Below are 15,664 nucleotides of genomic sequence, written 5' to 3'. Positions count from 1 at the left end.
GAAATGAAATTTCTATTCCAGTACGCTACGCCTGCGCGTAGGCACGCCTACGCTTCTCATATCACGTTGTTTTTCTCGGGGAAAAAAACTTTCATTTCGGCTGGCGGGATTTGTATGAGGATGAAATTGGGAAATTCTATGTATTCTTATACATACGTATTCATCAAAACAGACAGATTTCAAGCTGCACAGGGCGAACGAGATATGGAAACGCGGATCCCCCATAATAATTAATCACTACTGCAAACGGAGCGGCAATAATAAATTCTTAATAACATTCCTTAGCTCGCATAATACTCTTCTGGTTCGTGATCCGGTTTCGCGGGAGGAAGTGGCAGACTTGCAGAGATAGTATGTATCAGAGAAATTTATCAAGACTAATAAGTACCTACAAGTTTCATGGCTTTCCCGGATTCGCTAAGATTCTTTACCCTTTTGTTGTTCGATCTGCGGGTTGCCGGGTGACAAATGTTCGGCATGGGCGAACAGGCAGCCGTATAACACTTCTATCGCATTATGTAAGGAAAGATGAATAGACGAATATAACTTAGAGATTGGCCTATATTTTACGGCAGAAAAAGTATCGCCCACCGTGAGAGCAGAATTTTTTTCCAACACCTGCACGGAAACCTTACAGGTTTCTGACGTATGTTAAGCGTGCGTAAAGTGATCAATTTTTGAGCCTTGTGGATATGTACATTTTCCGCACTGTCGCGTATGCGCACTTGCGAGCACCTCAATTTTAGCCACTTTTCGCAGGATTTACAGAAAAGATCGATATTGCGAGCACTCGACACCAAATTTACGATTATAACGCGTCAAAAATACAATGCCGACCTACGTAGTACATAAAAACGTTCGATAAGTGCATATCCTTACGGAATATGGGTATACTAATGCACACGCGTGATGAGGCTTTTCATAAATTATCAGAGCGCAAAATATACGCTCGTTTATATGAAAATTTAATTACGAAAGCTTGTAGCTGTTTATTACTCTTGAAACTTGTTGGTACAATTGTGTACACGGGGAGAATTAAAGAGCAGATTTTACTCAAAACTGTAGGGAAAGTGAGATATATCGGATTTTTTTTTTCGTAAAATGTACTTCGTAGAATGCGGAAATTTACTCCAGAAACAGTGAGAAAACCACTGTGTGCAAAGGAAAATCTGCAATGGAGATATAAATTTGATAAACTGGTGAATTCGAAAAATTAACGACGGAGCCAGGAATCGAACCTGGTATCTAGAGATGCTTGACTGGAGCCTTACTCCACTAGACCACCTAGCCGCCCTGACTCTATTGTCGTTAACTCCTCTCATCACCGGTGAGTTCAAATTTGTTTTCTTGTGCCTGGTATGTGTGAAAGAAAGGAAAGTTTTCGTCTCTTGAGCACCCGATGTAAGAATGTATGTAGATGAATGTTTACATGTTGGAATCTTACGCTTCTGATGGGAAGCCACGCAAGACGGTCAAATCCGTCTAATAAATGATATGCGGATGTGCATTATCATTAGTTACGAGAAAATCTGCAATATTTGTAGTAAAGAAATATAGCTGAGAAGGGTATTTAAAAAAAAAAAAAACCTTGTGGTGTCCCTCTTTTCGTGCAGTTTTCAGTAAAATCTGCTATTCTTCTTCTCTCCGTGCGGTGATAAAAGATTTTAACGCAGACATAACATAAACAAATTGTAAAAATGGTTGCAAAACTTATGATTTGCACATGTGGCAGATTCTAAAACGGTACGGAAAAAACGAAGCTAAAAATTACCAAACCCAGCCGATGTAATAATATAACTTTGGACTAGAAATGAGATACGCCAGGAAGATAATATAAAGTTGCCTACGGAGGTACAGAGGAAGGAGGGGGATGGACGGATGCCGGGGAAAAACGATCGCAGAGATATAAAGGGTAGGTCTAAAAATAAATGGACCGGATTGGCGTCGCGACGCTGATTTTGTTTTCGCGAACGAGGCTGCACGGACTAGTTCCGCGAATATAGGGGAGGCTGAGAACCCCCCCAAGTGGCGTCCTCGTCCCCGTCGCCCCCAAGTCAACCCTCCTCCGAAAGAATAACTCACCAATGGCGCCGAGGGGTTCGGGAAGTGGCTAAGTCGTTCGTCCAAGGTCAACGGAATTTCCAAAATTCTCGCTCGTTTTATGTAAAAACTGCTCGCCGACACTGTAAGGCTCGTCACGTATTCGATCCTGTGGAGTGGCGATGGCCACTAAGTTAAAAATAATCGATGCAGCGATTAATCGGGTATAAAAAAATAATCGAACATGACTCGAAAAATCGGTAAAAATTAATCGATTCATTCGGGGAAAAATGATCGATTGTTTTCGGTCATTCTTACTGTAAAGGCGGTCGTATGTATTGCCAGGGTTAAAAAATGTATATTGGTCGCAAATTTGTTTCCCAGTGTTACGCAGGTCTGCAACCGAAAAAACTGCATAGATTTTTTATATTGTGTCTTTACTCACTGAAATCGGGAAAAATACTCAAAGAATTCCACAACATCAAGATTTCTTCGACTCGTATTTGTAGTTTCATTTAGAGTGAAACTCCCGTTCACTTCGAAATCTGGTATCTCATTCGTGATTTCAAAAATCCTATACAAAAGTGATTTCTTACTTCCATTTAATATGTATTAGAGTGAGACTCAAGAATAAATAAAAACAGGAAAACAGAAAATGGAAAGCGGAAGTGGCTTCGGAGAAATATAAAACAGAACAAGAAGAAGTTTCGTAGGCAAAAAGAATGAACGCGTAATGTTCATTTCGTGAAGATATTGATTATTTAATTTTACAAGAAATACTGTTTAGTTCATTGTGATAAAATGGTGGTTTTTTCATTATTGTAACGTTTTTTTTTTCATGTAAACACCTTGTATTTTGCAAGGATACCGTACGTGATTGAGAGAAATAAAAGTCATTTTTGGATTCAGTTCACTCGAAAACGTAATATTTACAAAAAACATCCCATGCGGTTGAGATAAAATATTTTTTTGCAGAACTGTGTTATTGTTCAGTACGCGTTGTAGAATACCAAGCTTTCTCCACATTTGCGGCCTCATCTCGTTCTGGCATGCTTCCGTACGAATGCGTGGTCGTCTGATTTCCTGCATCTTCGGAGGGTTGCGACTTCCTGCCATTAATCGAGCGAACGGCCGCCGAGTTAATTGGCGATCCCGGGAACGATCCCGGGTCGAATATTCGGGGAAGCAATATAATCTGCATCGTTTAGCCTCGCATGACAGCTTATACCACCCTCGGTATTCGCGAATCTCTTACTTCACGGCCGTTTGCCAGGTCTCGGGCATATTAAGGAGAGTGTTTTTCGGCTGGGCTGAAGCCTACTATCGGTTGATTCCTGCTCGCCAATAGTTCTGATACCGAGTCAATTATCGGCAATTCACTCTCGATTGGTGGATGGGAGAGCCGTCCGCTCCGAACAATGGTCATATCACTCGCATATAAGCGAGAGAAGGACACAAGCGCGAAACAACGACCCTTCACGCCATCGTCGTCTACAGGGGAAGAAAAAGTACGAGTCAGGCTGCTGTAGATTTTGTCTAAGCTCGCAATATTTATGCGAACGAAGAAAATGCGAACCTTAAGCTTGACGCGTGTTTTCCAACTATATGTTGAAACTGGTAAAATTAAATCGAGATTCAGATATAAAATACGCACACCCAAGCCAGCTTATATTATATACTCGCGGTGAAATTTTTCAACGCGTTATTCTTAAAACATGAGTCAGCTAGTCTAGTTTTTCTGGAATATTCCCGAATCAAGATAATTTCAGCGATGCTGCGGCCGAAGAAATCAAATGTTGGACAAATCAATACAGGTAAGTAGGCAAGGGGCAAAAGATAGTAGTAGAACCGTTCTACGAGTATTTGCGTTTAGCGAGAGTCAATACTTGGGATTCGGGCAGCGGGCCTTTACAAAGCAAGTTCTTCAATGAGCCTCAGTTAGAAATCGAGCCTTTCAATTTTCAAGCAATAAATGTCCGATACGACTTCAACTCCGGCAACACGTCGAAGAAATCGAACACGGACGATGGAAGCCAATCCTAAATGGCAAGAAAAGTTTCTAGTACTGATATAATCGTGGTAAGTGTAGCAGTGAAAAAGAATATTGTATTATACAATTGTGTTGCCGGCAGCAACGACATTGACATGACGTGAGATGCAAATTCTCAAAGATTTCAGATATCGCAGGACCAATGCGTCGAATTTCGGCTGAAATATTGAGCCTCGCCTGTCTTCCGACTAAACCGACGATGCAAAAACCGTTAAAACAGAGACCCTCCCATCCAGCCATTGATTAGGGTCGAAGCAGGTCCTGCCGATGGCAGTCATCGGTCTCTTCGAAGGAGATCCGAGACTCTGTAATATGTAAAATATGTGTACACATAACGCGTACATATTTACCTAAATCCCTATGAGGTACACCACGGTTAGCCACCGAGGATAGTCGCGCATGCGCGGGGTTGAAAAAGGGGTTGAACGGCGCTTCAACGCTCCAACAATGTTAGCCACAAAGCAGTCAGACGTCGAGCGTGGCGACGCGTTGACGTTAATTGTTCGCGTTTACGTGCAGTTTGTGTCGTAACGACGAACGGCAAAGTGCCTGACTGCTCTCAGAACCGATTAATTTATTTGCAATGAAATTCAGCCGAATAATTTTGTGATAGAAGTGTGATTCATTTCTTACGAATTTCAACCACTCGTCCGGTTCCATTGCTTATCTTGTTTCGAGCGAATACCTGTTAAGTTTAATACGTCAATCTCATCGTCATAAGTACACTACAAAATCCGTTTGAGGAAAAGTCTCCACGCAGCAGTTTGTATCAATTCCATTTCGTAAAGCAGTCTAGGACGATCTAAGATGATCTGAGTAATTCTAAGAAGATAATTCAATTTCCCCGAGCATACTCTAGTGATGTAAAGTTTTTTAAACGAAAGCGCAGGACGATTGAATACCAAGCTCTAATCAATTCTTTTACAACAGTCTAACGGTCACGAAGAGAATCAATTTAATCTCTCCGAGTTGACATTTCTGACCGTTCACTTGATTGAAAATTTATGAGACTAAACTCCATTTCTGACAAATGCAACTCATTCTCGGTCAAGTAGATTTTGTGCGATATTGTGTATCTAGAAAAAAAAAGAAAAACTGCTCTGTCGCTAAAGCTCGTCGTGACATCTTAGACGGGCACTAACGTTTGTGCTTCTGACCCTACGTCATGCCAAAGGGGTAGGCAGCGTGTCAGTAAAGAATGTCAGGTAGCTTACGATTAGACCAGCTTTAAAACAGTAAATAGCCTGTCGGAGGCGATAAACCATACCTTACGTTAGGCTAAGGCTTCAAACCTTTTCATTTTATCGACTGGCAGAAGAGTATAATATCTACTCATCTATCTATCTACCATCTATCCATCTATCTGTATATCTAGTTACCTGTCTGTCCATCTATCCATCAGGGTAATTTTTTGCCGTATAACCAATGTGATTAACAAAGAGCTTGCCGGTGAGCACTCTAAAATTGTTCGTACGAACGTTTACCAGTACGAATAATATCTTGCAATGCAAAATTATTAAGCGTTTTGATTAATAATCATTTGTTCATTCATCTCTTGCTAATTCTAATAGTGCTTTGTCACAATATCTTGAATCTGGTCGGGTCAACTCATCTCATTGAAATACAAGTACCTTACAGTTACAAATTTTATTGGATATTTCCAATTTTCTGACTTCATATCTTTAACAACTTACTTGCATTTTAATAGTGCGTAATTTTATTTCCCTCCATTTTCTCTACAATTGCTTCAGCATGGTCAAATTTACCATACGGAATTTTTAATCTGACGCCTTTTGCAGCCGTGTCAAGTTAGCGGAAACGAAAGAAATATGTATCGTATCATAAAATGAGATCCTTTTTAGACTCTGACATACCTCACCTGGATAGCTCCGTTCTCTCGACAGAATGCAGCGGCAAATAGATCAATAAACGTATACAATAGATGCGTAAAGTGACAGGGGAAAAAGTCTTGCGAGTCAGAAAGTGTAAGCAAAGGAGGATAAATAAGTTATTATTTACAGAATTGACAGTACAGACTACGGTAGGGATAAAATTCTGACGTCAAACTCGAAATATTTCCCCTCTAACTGTGGTCAGTGAATATATACGTTCGTACAACCGAAGAGAATTGGAGTTGTGGAAGAACGCACTTTGATAAATTGCTAGAAAAAAGTACGAAGCTGAAACCGAGGAGAGCAGAATTGTATTAAAACCGTAAACAACGAAGAAACAAGGAGAGAAAAATGGGGAAGAAGAATAGTAAGCTGAAACAGGACACCATCGACCGGCTGACAACGGACACATATTGTGAGTCAATGTAACTAAATTCTTGCAAACTAATCTTGACTCGGTCTTCGTGCCATAAAAATATTTTACTCTGAAAAGAAAATCTCAACTTGACGTAATCTTACCATTGTTCCTTCTTTTCTTTCGATGTACGAGTATGCACCCACGATACTACGCACATGTACACCACCATGCGATTACCGTCACTGGCCGTGTTAACCATTTGGGAAATCTATCTGCGATGCAAGTTTTACTGAACCGTTGTCATTTCAATCGATTTATGGCTACTTGTCATCGCAGTCACATGTTGTCGCAATAAGAAAGGAGAACGTAAAGAGAGAGGTCGGTGAGCTGATTTTGACGAGTACATGGTATAGGGGTTGAGAAACTGTTTCAACATTGAGAACTGCGGGCAGGCTGAGGTGGTGAGGTTGTTATCTAGGAAAACAATAGAGTCACACATAACACGGAGGCAAGGAGAAAACGATTCACACTTACGGAAGATACCGTGTTCAAGTTAGTAACGTTAACGTAACGAAACATCATGGAATGAATCGTTGTTGTACAATTTTAGAGCGATCATCAACGAGTTGGCTTTTCAATATGTGCACATTTTTCCTTTCTCATGATTAACTAGCTGAATTTCAGACAATCCTGAGGCTGCGAAGTAGCGATTTCCCTAAACGTGCATCGTTAAAGTAACGTCACCAACTTCAACATCGTAGGAAGGTGGAGTTGCGGATACTGTGCGACACGTGGACTCACGCCGTCTAAAGTCTACCCTTATACTTCTCAGTCTATAATGCCAGCCTAGGGGTGCCGTTAGAACGATTCGTTCCTCATAAATATATCGAGCCGTCGATGTAGGTATCGTATTCACCAGCGACTACCGTGTGGCGCCGTGTCTCTAGCCAGTAGGTGATTGCCATTCCGCGATATCCGGAAGGATATAACTATTAAAGTGTCAGTTTCTGGTGATGTATTGGTAGGCGTGTCGCCTCGATTGCTCGTCCGTAGAACAACTAGGAGAAGAAAAGTTCAGAGGTGATACATTATGTGTCAAGGGATGGTTTGCATTTTACAAGGATGGGGCTTGATTGCGATGTTGGGTTGAACAGTTTTTTTTTTCATCGAGCTAACCATACTCGCTAATTTAGTGTAGCCTGCAAAGCAGTAGCTGGGAGTGAGCCTAAGAGTGAAGATCTGGTAATGTTTTATCGCTTTTCGTTTTCCCCCCATCTTTTTCTTATTTTCTCACAATTGGTTTATTTGGTTTTTCGATTTTCTTTTCCTTCATCAATCCCACACAGTTGTCTTCACAGAAAAAACGAAATCCCACCAAATTTTCAGGATACGTGGTGTTCCTTGGCCTACATGAAATAGAAAGAAGAAAGACGGAGTAGCCGAAGAACCAAAAAGTAGCGTCTTGGTAGTAATTCAATTGCTGAATAACATCGTCAAGTACGTTTGTAGTCAGCGTTATAAGAGAAAAAGCTCATCCTGGTCGATGAACGCTGAAGAGATAGTAGGTATTGAGTAGCAGGATAGCAAGGAGAGTTTTGCGTACAGACCCCGATACTGACATTTTACCGACATCTTAGCCGCTTCAAAGCTCAGACACAAACCCTTTTTTCGGGGGGTGGGGGGGTTTAGCTTAATTAAGCAACCAAGATCTTGAAAACCTCCCAACCCTACTTGGCATCGGTTTGGCTATACCTGAATGCTCGCAAGTTTCTGCCAGAAGGTGTTCCGAGGTTCGGAAGGGCCTACTCGTTTCTCAACTGGCGATTTGCACAAAGTACTGTGCACCGACAGCAAATGGATTATATATTTCTGTAAAACTGTGTAAAGTTGAAACTGTATTGGGTGTGAACGCGTAATGGCAATTAGAAACAAAAAAGTCTAGTAGAAGTTAGCACCGTGTGAGAAGTAAGAGCATACGTCGCGATGTGTTACTTCCTTGGCGTAATACGATATTTCAGTTTGCCACAGCAGATATTGCCATTTGAAAGTTTAATGAAACATACTGGAAGGTCGTGATGATAAATGCGCAAACTTTTCATTCCGGCAGACAGGTATAGAGAAAGTTTAATCAGCCTGAGACCGATGTAACGCGATGTTCTCAAGTCGACAATTGGTCTACAAGTTGAAACACAGAACTCGACCAATTCTGGGACGTATTTCTACCGTATGAACATCTTCACGGAGGTTCTTCTGTTATTTTTCTGTTACACAATATTCCCGAATGCAAAAGTGCTTTGTAAAACAAGTTAATCTATCGTACGCGGATTTCGTGACGATCTTCTCATTTATTTTAGTACCAATCTCAACTCTCAACGGTAACATTTGATTAGCAAATCTGCACGTGTAGAGGTCAAAGGTACTTTGAACACCAGAAGTTTTCACATTCAGGGTTGAAACAGTTATAAATATTATACACATCATAAGGGCAGGATCGAGTTACCTACGCTTATACAAGAGTCACATGCTTTGTCATTATAACCACTTTTCTGCATTTCTTCCGTAACAATATTATAATATTACCGTAACCTCTGAATCCTTACGAGTATCGCGATTAGTTTTCATTCGCAACCTGATCGCGAGCGGGGTGTCACAGGTTCTGTCGAAAGTTCATTCACAAGTATGCCGTATCACAATCCAGATTACCGGCAAATTACGATTTGTCGCGTGTGATAGACTTCCCTCCGTTCCGATGACCCAGCTACACGTAGGCAGGCACGAATACTCGTCATGGGAATAATATGATTGCGCGGTATAAGATAAGCACGTAATCAATCATTGATTCGCAAATATCATCGAAAAATATCGAGCAGAGGTAAAGATGGACGTGTTATACAATTTGAACGTTTATTACGATTTAGATCGGATGCGGAAAAAATACATTTATTTATTTTTCTTTTATTCCTGAAAAGCATCGAAAATAGAAATTACTTTACAATCGTTCAGTTGATCCGAACGATCAATGGTACACAAGTCCTGTGTAATTTGTAACAGTGCATTACACGTACGTACGCATCGTTATTCTCAGTTGTAAAAGATATCCTCAAGTAAGGAAAATTGTAGGCTGACATGCGCATATCAGAGAACTGAGACACAACAAAGTGATAAATTATGCAGAAAGTGTATACGTAGGCCATCGTTGAATATTCTGGAAACTTGATTCCTGTCGGTAAACGACACGTATTGTTTCTTTGTTCCCCTTGTGCTATTCACGACATAAGGAAAACCAAGACTGGAGTAGTACAGGGTGACTCATTTTTTAACTTTTTTAAAACCTGGAGAAGGTAGAAAATTATTCAGAAGTCGCCACCTGTTGTTGTAATATTTTTTATTTATAATTATGTGTAGACTTTACGCTCTTGTTAGAAAGAGTACAATTTCGAAAATTTTCAGGTGAGTTGAAAAATTAACGACTAATTTACGCTCTTATGTATACATATTATTTTATTTTTTTCGTATCGTGGTCCAATTAGTCATTGTTCATAAAGATCAGTTACTGAAAACGAAATAGGGACATCAAGGTGGTGCGATACTCCTCTTCCGGTAGCAAAAACTGTTAACCAAATTTCTGCGAGACGATTAATCCATCGGATAAAAGACGAGAACAGCCAACTGCCGACTAGTTAGGCGCAGTTTTCTGTTCATTGATGAACGATTAATTGGACCACGATAGAAAAGAAATAAACTAACATGTAAATATGTATATATATAATATGTATATATATATATGCATATATATATATATATGTATAAGTCCGCAAGGTGTACACATAAATGAAAAATATTACAATAATTGGTAGCGACCTCTAAATATTTTCCTACTTCCTCCAGGTTTTACGAAAATTTCTTTCAGTACGTCGCGTAATTTTTCAAAGTGGCTATTTAGAAAAAAAGACGAAGTTAAAAAATGAGCCACCCTCGAGTAGCCGTAGGGTAAAACTAAGCGCCAGGGTAATATAAAATACGGGTAAAATCGTAAAGTTTGTCGTGAGCAGAGCTTATAGCCCACAGAGTGAAGGGAGTTGAAGGGAGGTGGGACTAGGACTTTGCGGTTTTCGACGGTATCGCGACGGCCGAGAGGATTTTTGGGGGTTGGCAGAGGTTGCAGGGGCGCGGCGTCAGGCGCCGTGAGGTCGGGCGTCCGAAAACTTTCAGGTTCACCTCGGCTAGAGCTGTTATTACTTCGATGCTTGAACCTCTGGCTGCAGAGCCTAGCTCAAGCCCTAAGCTCCTCTCGCGCGAATCTCAACACCGCTGACCTCACGGTCGTCTCGGTTCATTTCCCTGGCTACATCATCCGAGTTTCATCCGTAATACCCACGCTTCGCACGGAATCCAATCCAAGATTGATAATCGATACCCCCCCCCCCCCCCCCTCCGATCCCTCTCAACGCTGCCTACCCTAAGCGACACCAATTTTCTGTTCAATAATACGCTTTCAAGCATTTTCGTTGAAGGGTCCCGTTATGTAGAGGCGATGGATCCCACCTTCGGTGTGCAGATCACTTGCCTGTGCCTAAGTTATTCTAGGACGGCCGCTCACGACCAAGATTTTTGACTCGTAGCATCCCGGCCAAAGCCGTAGCATCCCGTATAAAATCGATGGATTATACGACCCTGAACTCAAAATACGAATTTCAGACATTTTGCGCGCAGCGTATGACCTGAGAGCATTCTCAAAAATGTCAACAAATTTAGCCAACCTGTTCCATAGCATCTCTTCTGAAAACGGTTGGTCATGATAAAATAAGTTGCTCAGATGTAGTAAACATTGATATCAGACATGTTGAGTCCAGCATGTGATTTTATTGTAGTGTATAGGCGGTATTGAAAATGTCCGAAGGCAGTATTTTCGTAATGTTGGCAGCTGTTACCAACTAATTAAAGTAAATTCTTATTTAAGACAGTAAAAAAAAAGGTATGTTCACGTTAACGTTAATACAGGGGAAGAAATTTTTGGTTATACAAAAATATTTCCGTTGCGGTACCTGTAGATAGAGATTTGAGTTGAATTACGTGGGAGATCTGTAAAAGTAACGGACCCTTTATTGTCAAGTCGAAAGTTTCTTGGATTAGCCGCAGGAATCGGGCGCCACAATCGGGCAGAAATAAGGCGAGCTGGGGTAGCGCGCTGGTTTTCAGGATTTTCAGTCGAGCTCTAGACACAGTGACGACCAGAAATGCTCGAGACAGTTAAGTAGATATCGGTTTACAAGCAACAGCGGTACGAGGTGGGAGTCCGTCAATTTGAAGTTGAATACGAGTATGTGCGGATACGTATTAAACGGATCAGTCAGTGGCGGCGGCGTGGACTTAAAAGTGTCGATGCGACCGCGTTGGGACTCCGACGTGAGGCGCGGTACGCATGTACATGCGCTACATTTCGAATTTTTGGCTCCTTGATCAAGAATCAAAGCATTGCGATGCATTTCGGTGTATTATGACGATTGTGCGTGACACGTGACGTACGCTGGATTGTAAATAATTACGGACTTCCGAATAAAAGAGTATTTGGATAAGATTGAAAGGTATCTGTGAATGTAACCACGGCTCTCTGTACTACGAACCCTGAGTTGGTTCGTAGTCATTGGCCGTCGTGTCCCGGTAGTGTCTGGGACAGCAGCCATAGAAATGATTAAAAAAAAAAACTGAACCGGGACGCTATGGAACAGGTCGGCTAAATTTTTCGGCATTTTTGAAGATTCGTCCAGGCCAAACGCTGCGCGTAAAATGTCTGACCAAAAAAAAATTGTAGTAAATAATAAAATAATAAAATCTATTCAAATTTTGTATATCGGACGAGATGACGTTATACATCCCGTCTACCTATTTTTTTTTTTTTTATTTCAACATAGCAGAAGTGGACCCCCCACGAAACTGCTGTGTTTCCGACCGTTACTAACCGCCTAGTCGAGTCAAGGGTCGTCTAATCTTTCGATTTTATACCGTTTTAGCCGGGATGCTACGGATCATGGTTTTGGTCGTGAGATCCCCTACGATTCGGTTCAATCATGTTCTTTCATAGCTGTGGAACCTACTATTTTCCAGCTCACGATCAACGTTATAGCGATTTTAACTCGCTGAACTGATATATGAGTATGCTGTACGCACAAAATGCATTTACCGTAGAATTTCGTTTTTCTTGTTCATTGGAAAATGAAGAAATCACACCGAGCGCGCTCCAATTGCAGCCAGCTTATAACGGTATTAAATTCTGTAAGAGGATTCAGCTCAGTCGATTGATACGAGCTATCGGCGACGGACGAACTTGGGACTTGAACGGAACTTCCAAACTTGGCTCGTAAGCAATCGGAACTTGAGTAAGCGTGTAGATTTGAAGGTGCAGCGTTAATCGCTACCTGTCTGCAATTTAGTTTACTTTAGTTAAATGAACTTGTGTCGCCGTAAATTTCAATATAACAGACATAACTTTAGCATTATTTAAACATTATACCTATTTACGGAACGTAGATTTATACGTTTACGGAACGTAGAGACATAAATTAATTCGGAAGTTGCGTAAAAAAAAAAAAAAAAAAACCAGCAGTCAACACGCCGATAAGCGTTTCCAATTTAAAACTTACTCAAGAACGTTAATATTTCGCTAACGTTTCATCTCGACAAATAAATTTAAAAGGCAAAGAGGCTTGTGTTACACGGAAATTGGACGTAGGTAATTATTGCTGTTGACAAGAGGAGAACGTGCGCAAATTGAAAAAAGATGAGATCCAGCCGTGGTGAAAAGATGCGCGTCGAATTTTTCCGTTCCAAGTCCGAGGGTTATGTCATGGACATGAAAAGTCGAAACCGAAATCAATTTTTTCGGTATATCAGTCCCCTTGGCCATCGATCGAAACGATCGTTTCACTACTGATCAGCTGACTTCTTTCACGCCCCCAAAACGTTTTGAGATATTGACGTTTTTAAACCACCGGTGAGACGAAACTAAATTTTATTTTACTAACCCGGTCAGCAAGGATACAAAATTCTCGTCACACATCAAAAGATGAATAAACAGCTGTAATAAGACTCCCCATGAGCGAAATCTTTCCCTAACACACCCGTTCGTCAAAGATGCTTACATTTTCCTTTGAGGTGTAATCACATAGATTGTCAGTGGTTTGTAGTTGCAGTTCCAGCCGTAGGCAAACAAAGGGAAGTAGATACCGCAGTGACGGACAGAATAATAACTCATTAGATAATTTGTGCAAACCTCTGGGGCTATCGTACTGAACATACATGTACGTTAATGTACGTTTCAACGTTCATTTCATATAAAAATATAAATCGTGACGCTTAATTCTTTCAGTCACGCATTTCAATTTTTGTAGGCACGCAAGCGCAATTATACGTTTCCTATGTATTTTTCGACACTGAATGCGAAACTGATGTCAAAAATTTAATAAAACTAAAAACAACCCCTAAAATGGGGTGAAAACAGGATGAATTATCAAGCCTGTTTCAGACAGTGTTCTTGAATGAGGTTTACATGAATATTTATTTTGAGACAGTACAATTTCAGGCCGAGACTATGTGCAATCCCCATTACTATCTGTGCGCACCCCTAAGGAGGGTGAAAACTACCCCTATGCATTGAATTTTGTGAATCTCGTGGTCATTCTGAGATCTGTGTTTGTCAACGAATGAATTCCAAGTGTTTTTAGTGTAAATTTATCATCAAAATTCTCCGCTAACGACTTATATTCACGTAAACACGTTTTATCTTTTTTGCATTCGTTTACTTATAACAATTAAAAAAAATTATGGATTCACAGAAAATCCTAATCATTCCAGAGTTGAAGTATTTCATTACCTGTATAATGCAAAAAAGTTGGGATTTTTCATGGAATATAAAAGAAATGACAAAGAAAAGAAAAAGAAAAAGGATGCGACTATAGTGGCTTCTGTGGCTAAAAGGGTTGAGAATTGTCCCTCGCATATTTCAACACCAAGCGTAACATCCATTCAGGATTTTCATCCTTCTAGATTGGCTAGATTGGGATACTGCTAATCAGAATATCGAGAACGTGGGAAAAACTAACGCTGGGAGCTTATGGTAGGTTTCCTCGACAATTGAACTTTCATTTCATTTCATTTCTTTCTCTTCGGTACGCTTTTCTACAGATGCGTTTTCTTAACGAACAAAAAAGAAAAAGACGAAAGAAAAAGATTTCCGTGAACGAAGTAACGCAAAGCTGATTATAAATGATAAAGATTGTGAAAGTTATGGTAGGTCCATTTCACAAGGCAGGGGGAATAATTTCCACTTTACAGCGAACGGGAGAAGAAATCGTGGAATTTATCCGACTTCTTCCTCTCTCGGCTAAACGAGACAATGGTACGGAATGTTGAGGCGATGGATAAAATCTAGTCGTGCACCCACCTAACGAAATTCTAACCAAGTAGGCGGATAAGTACAGATTTTCTCGTGTTTGATTAACTTTTATTTCGAACGAGTCAGGAAATAGAGACAAAACGGGACAAGGAGGCCAATTTCAGTCCTAGGGTGCAAATTGTCTCGGGGCGTGACATTTGCTTGTACACGTATATACGTTGTTTATAAATGCGGCCTGTTTTATACCGCAGCGAGCTGAGATTGAAGGTGAGGAGTTCCATTCTCTGGCTAGCTATACTTTCGTTTTCTATCAGATTTTGCTGTCGGTAGATATACAATATATACATACAAGTATATAAGTACCCTGTACGTTGTCGCCCGCCTGCGATCGCATGTCCTCGGCCTACTTTACTTACAGTTCCACTTGCCGCAGCCGTAAAAAGGTTATACCTATGTGTATGCAAATTCGTGACTTGTTTCCGTCGAATCGGATGGTAAAACTGCTTGGAAAACGAGCAGCTTTTGCCACGCCTCGATACTCGAGCCTTGGACGTGTTACACGTGTAGCCGTGAAGCGTTTGCAGGCTCTTTCGCTCCGGTAGAAGCGATTATGTACTTGATTACTAGGGTGGTTCGTCAACTGTGAGAAAAAGGTGATCTACCCACTCCGCCGCCTTGTCTTACAAGAGCGCAAGAGCTTTCCATGAGACTTGGGGTTATAACCAATCGGGCGGCCGTCAAGGATTTTTTACAAAGAGACATTTCAGTGGTAATATAAAAATTTATACACATATTGCTGTAGCATTGAACTTCGTTCTGATATTTTTTAGTTGCAGAAATAATGATTTTTAAAGCTGTTGAGGCCGATCTCCGGGTGCACCTCTAAAAAAACGACGTCTTGCGGTGAGGGATATATCTCTGGACTGGATCAG

At 40.8% G+C, this 15,664-nt stretch overlaps 1 protein-coding gene across 5 annotated transcripts in view; it reads left to right on the top strand.

Moving 5' to 3' along the window:
- The first annotated feature begins 4,578 nt into the window (after positions 1-4,578).
- LOC124211710 (frequenin-2) overlaps positions 4,579-15,664 on the top strand; it is a 28,614-nt gene continuing 17,528 nt past the window's right edge. For 2 of the 5 annotated variants that reach the window (XM_046611053.2, XM_046611048.2), the window contains exons 1-2: positions 4,579-4,852; positions 6,112-6,397. In XM_046611053.2, the coding sequence (XP_046467009.1) occupies positions 6,334-6,397 (64 nt within the window). In that variant the 5' untranslated portion in view covers positions 4,579-4,852; positions 6,112-6,333. Of the gene's footprint in view, positions 5,494-6,111; positions 6,398-15,664 lie in introns of all 5 variants that reach the window. The other 3 variants (XM_046611052.2, XM_046611051.2, XM_069133484.1) reach the window with 3 other exon arrangements.

The sequence above is a fragment of the Neodiprion pinetum genome, chromosome 2 (assembly GCF_021155775.2).
Source record: "Neodiprion pinetum isolate iyNeoPine1 chromosome 2, iyNeoPine1.2, whole genome shotgun sequence".
NCBI classification, from domain to species: domain Eukaryota; kingdom Metazoa; phylum Arthropoda; class Insecta; order Hymenoptera; family Diprionidae; genus Neodiprion; species Neodiprion pinetum.
The sequence above is the reverse complement of the archived record's forward strand: the minus strand, read 5'-3'. Positions and strand labels throughout refer to the sequence as shown.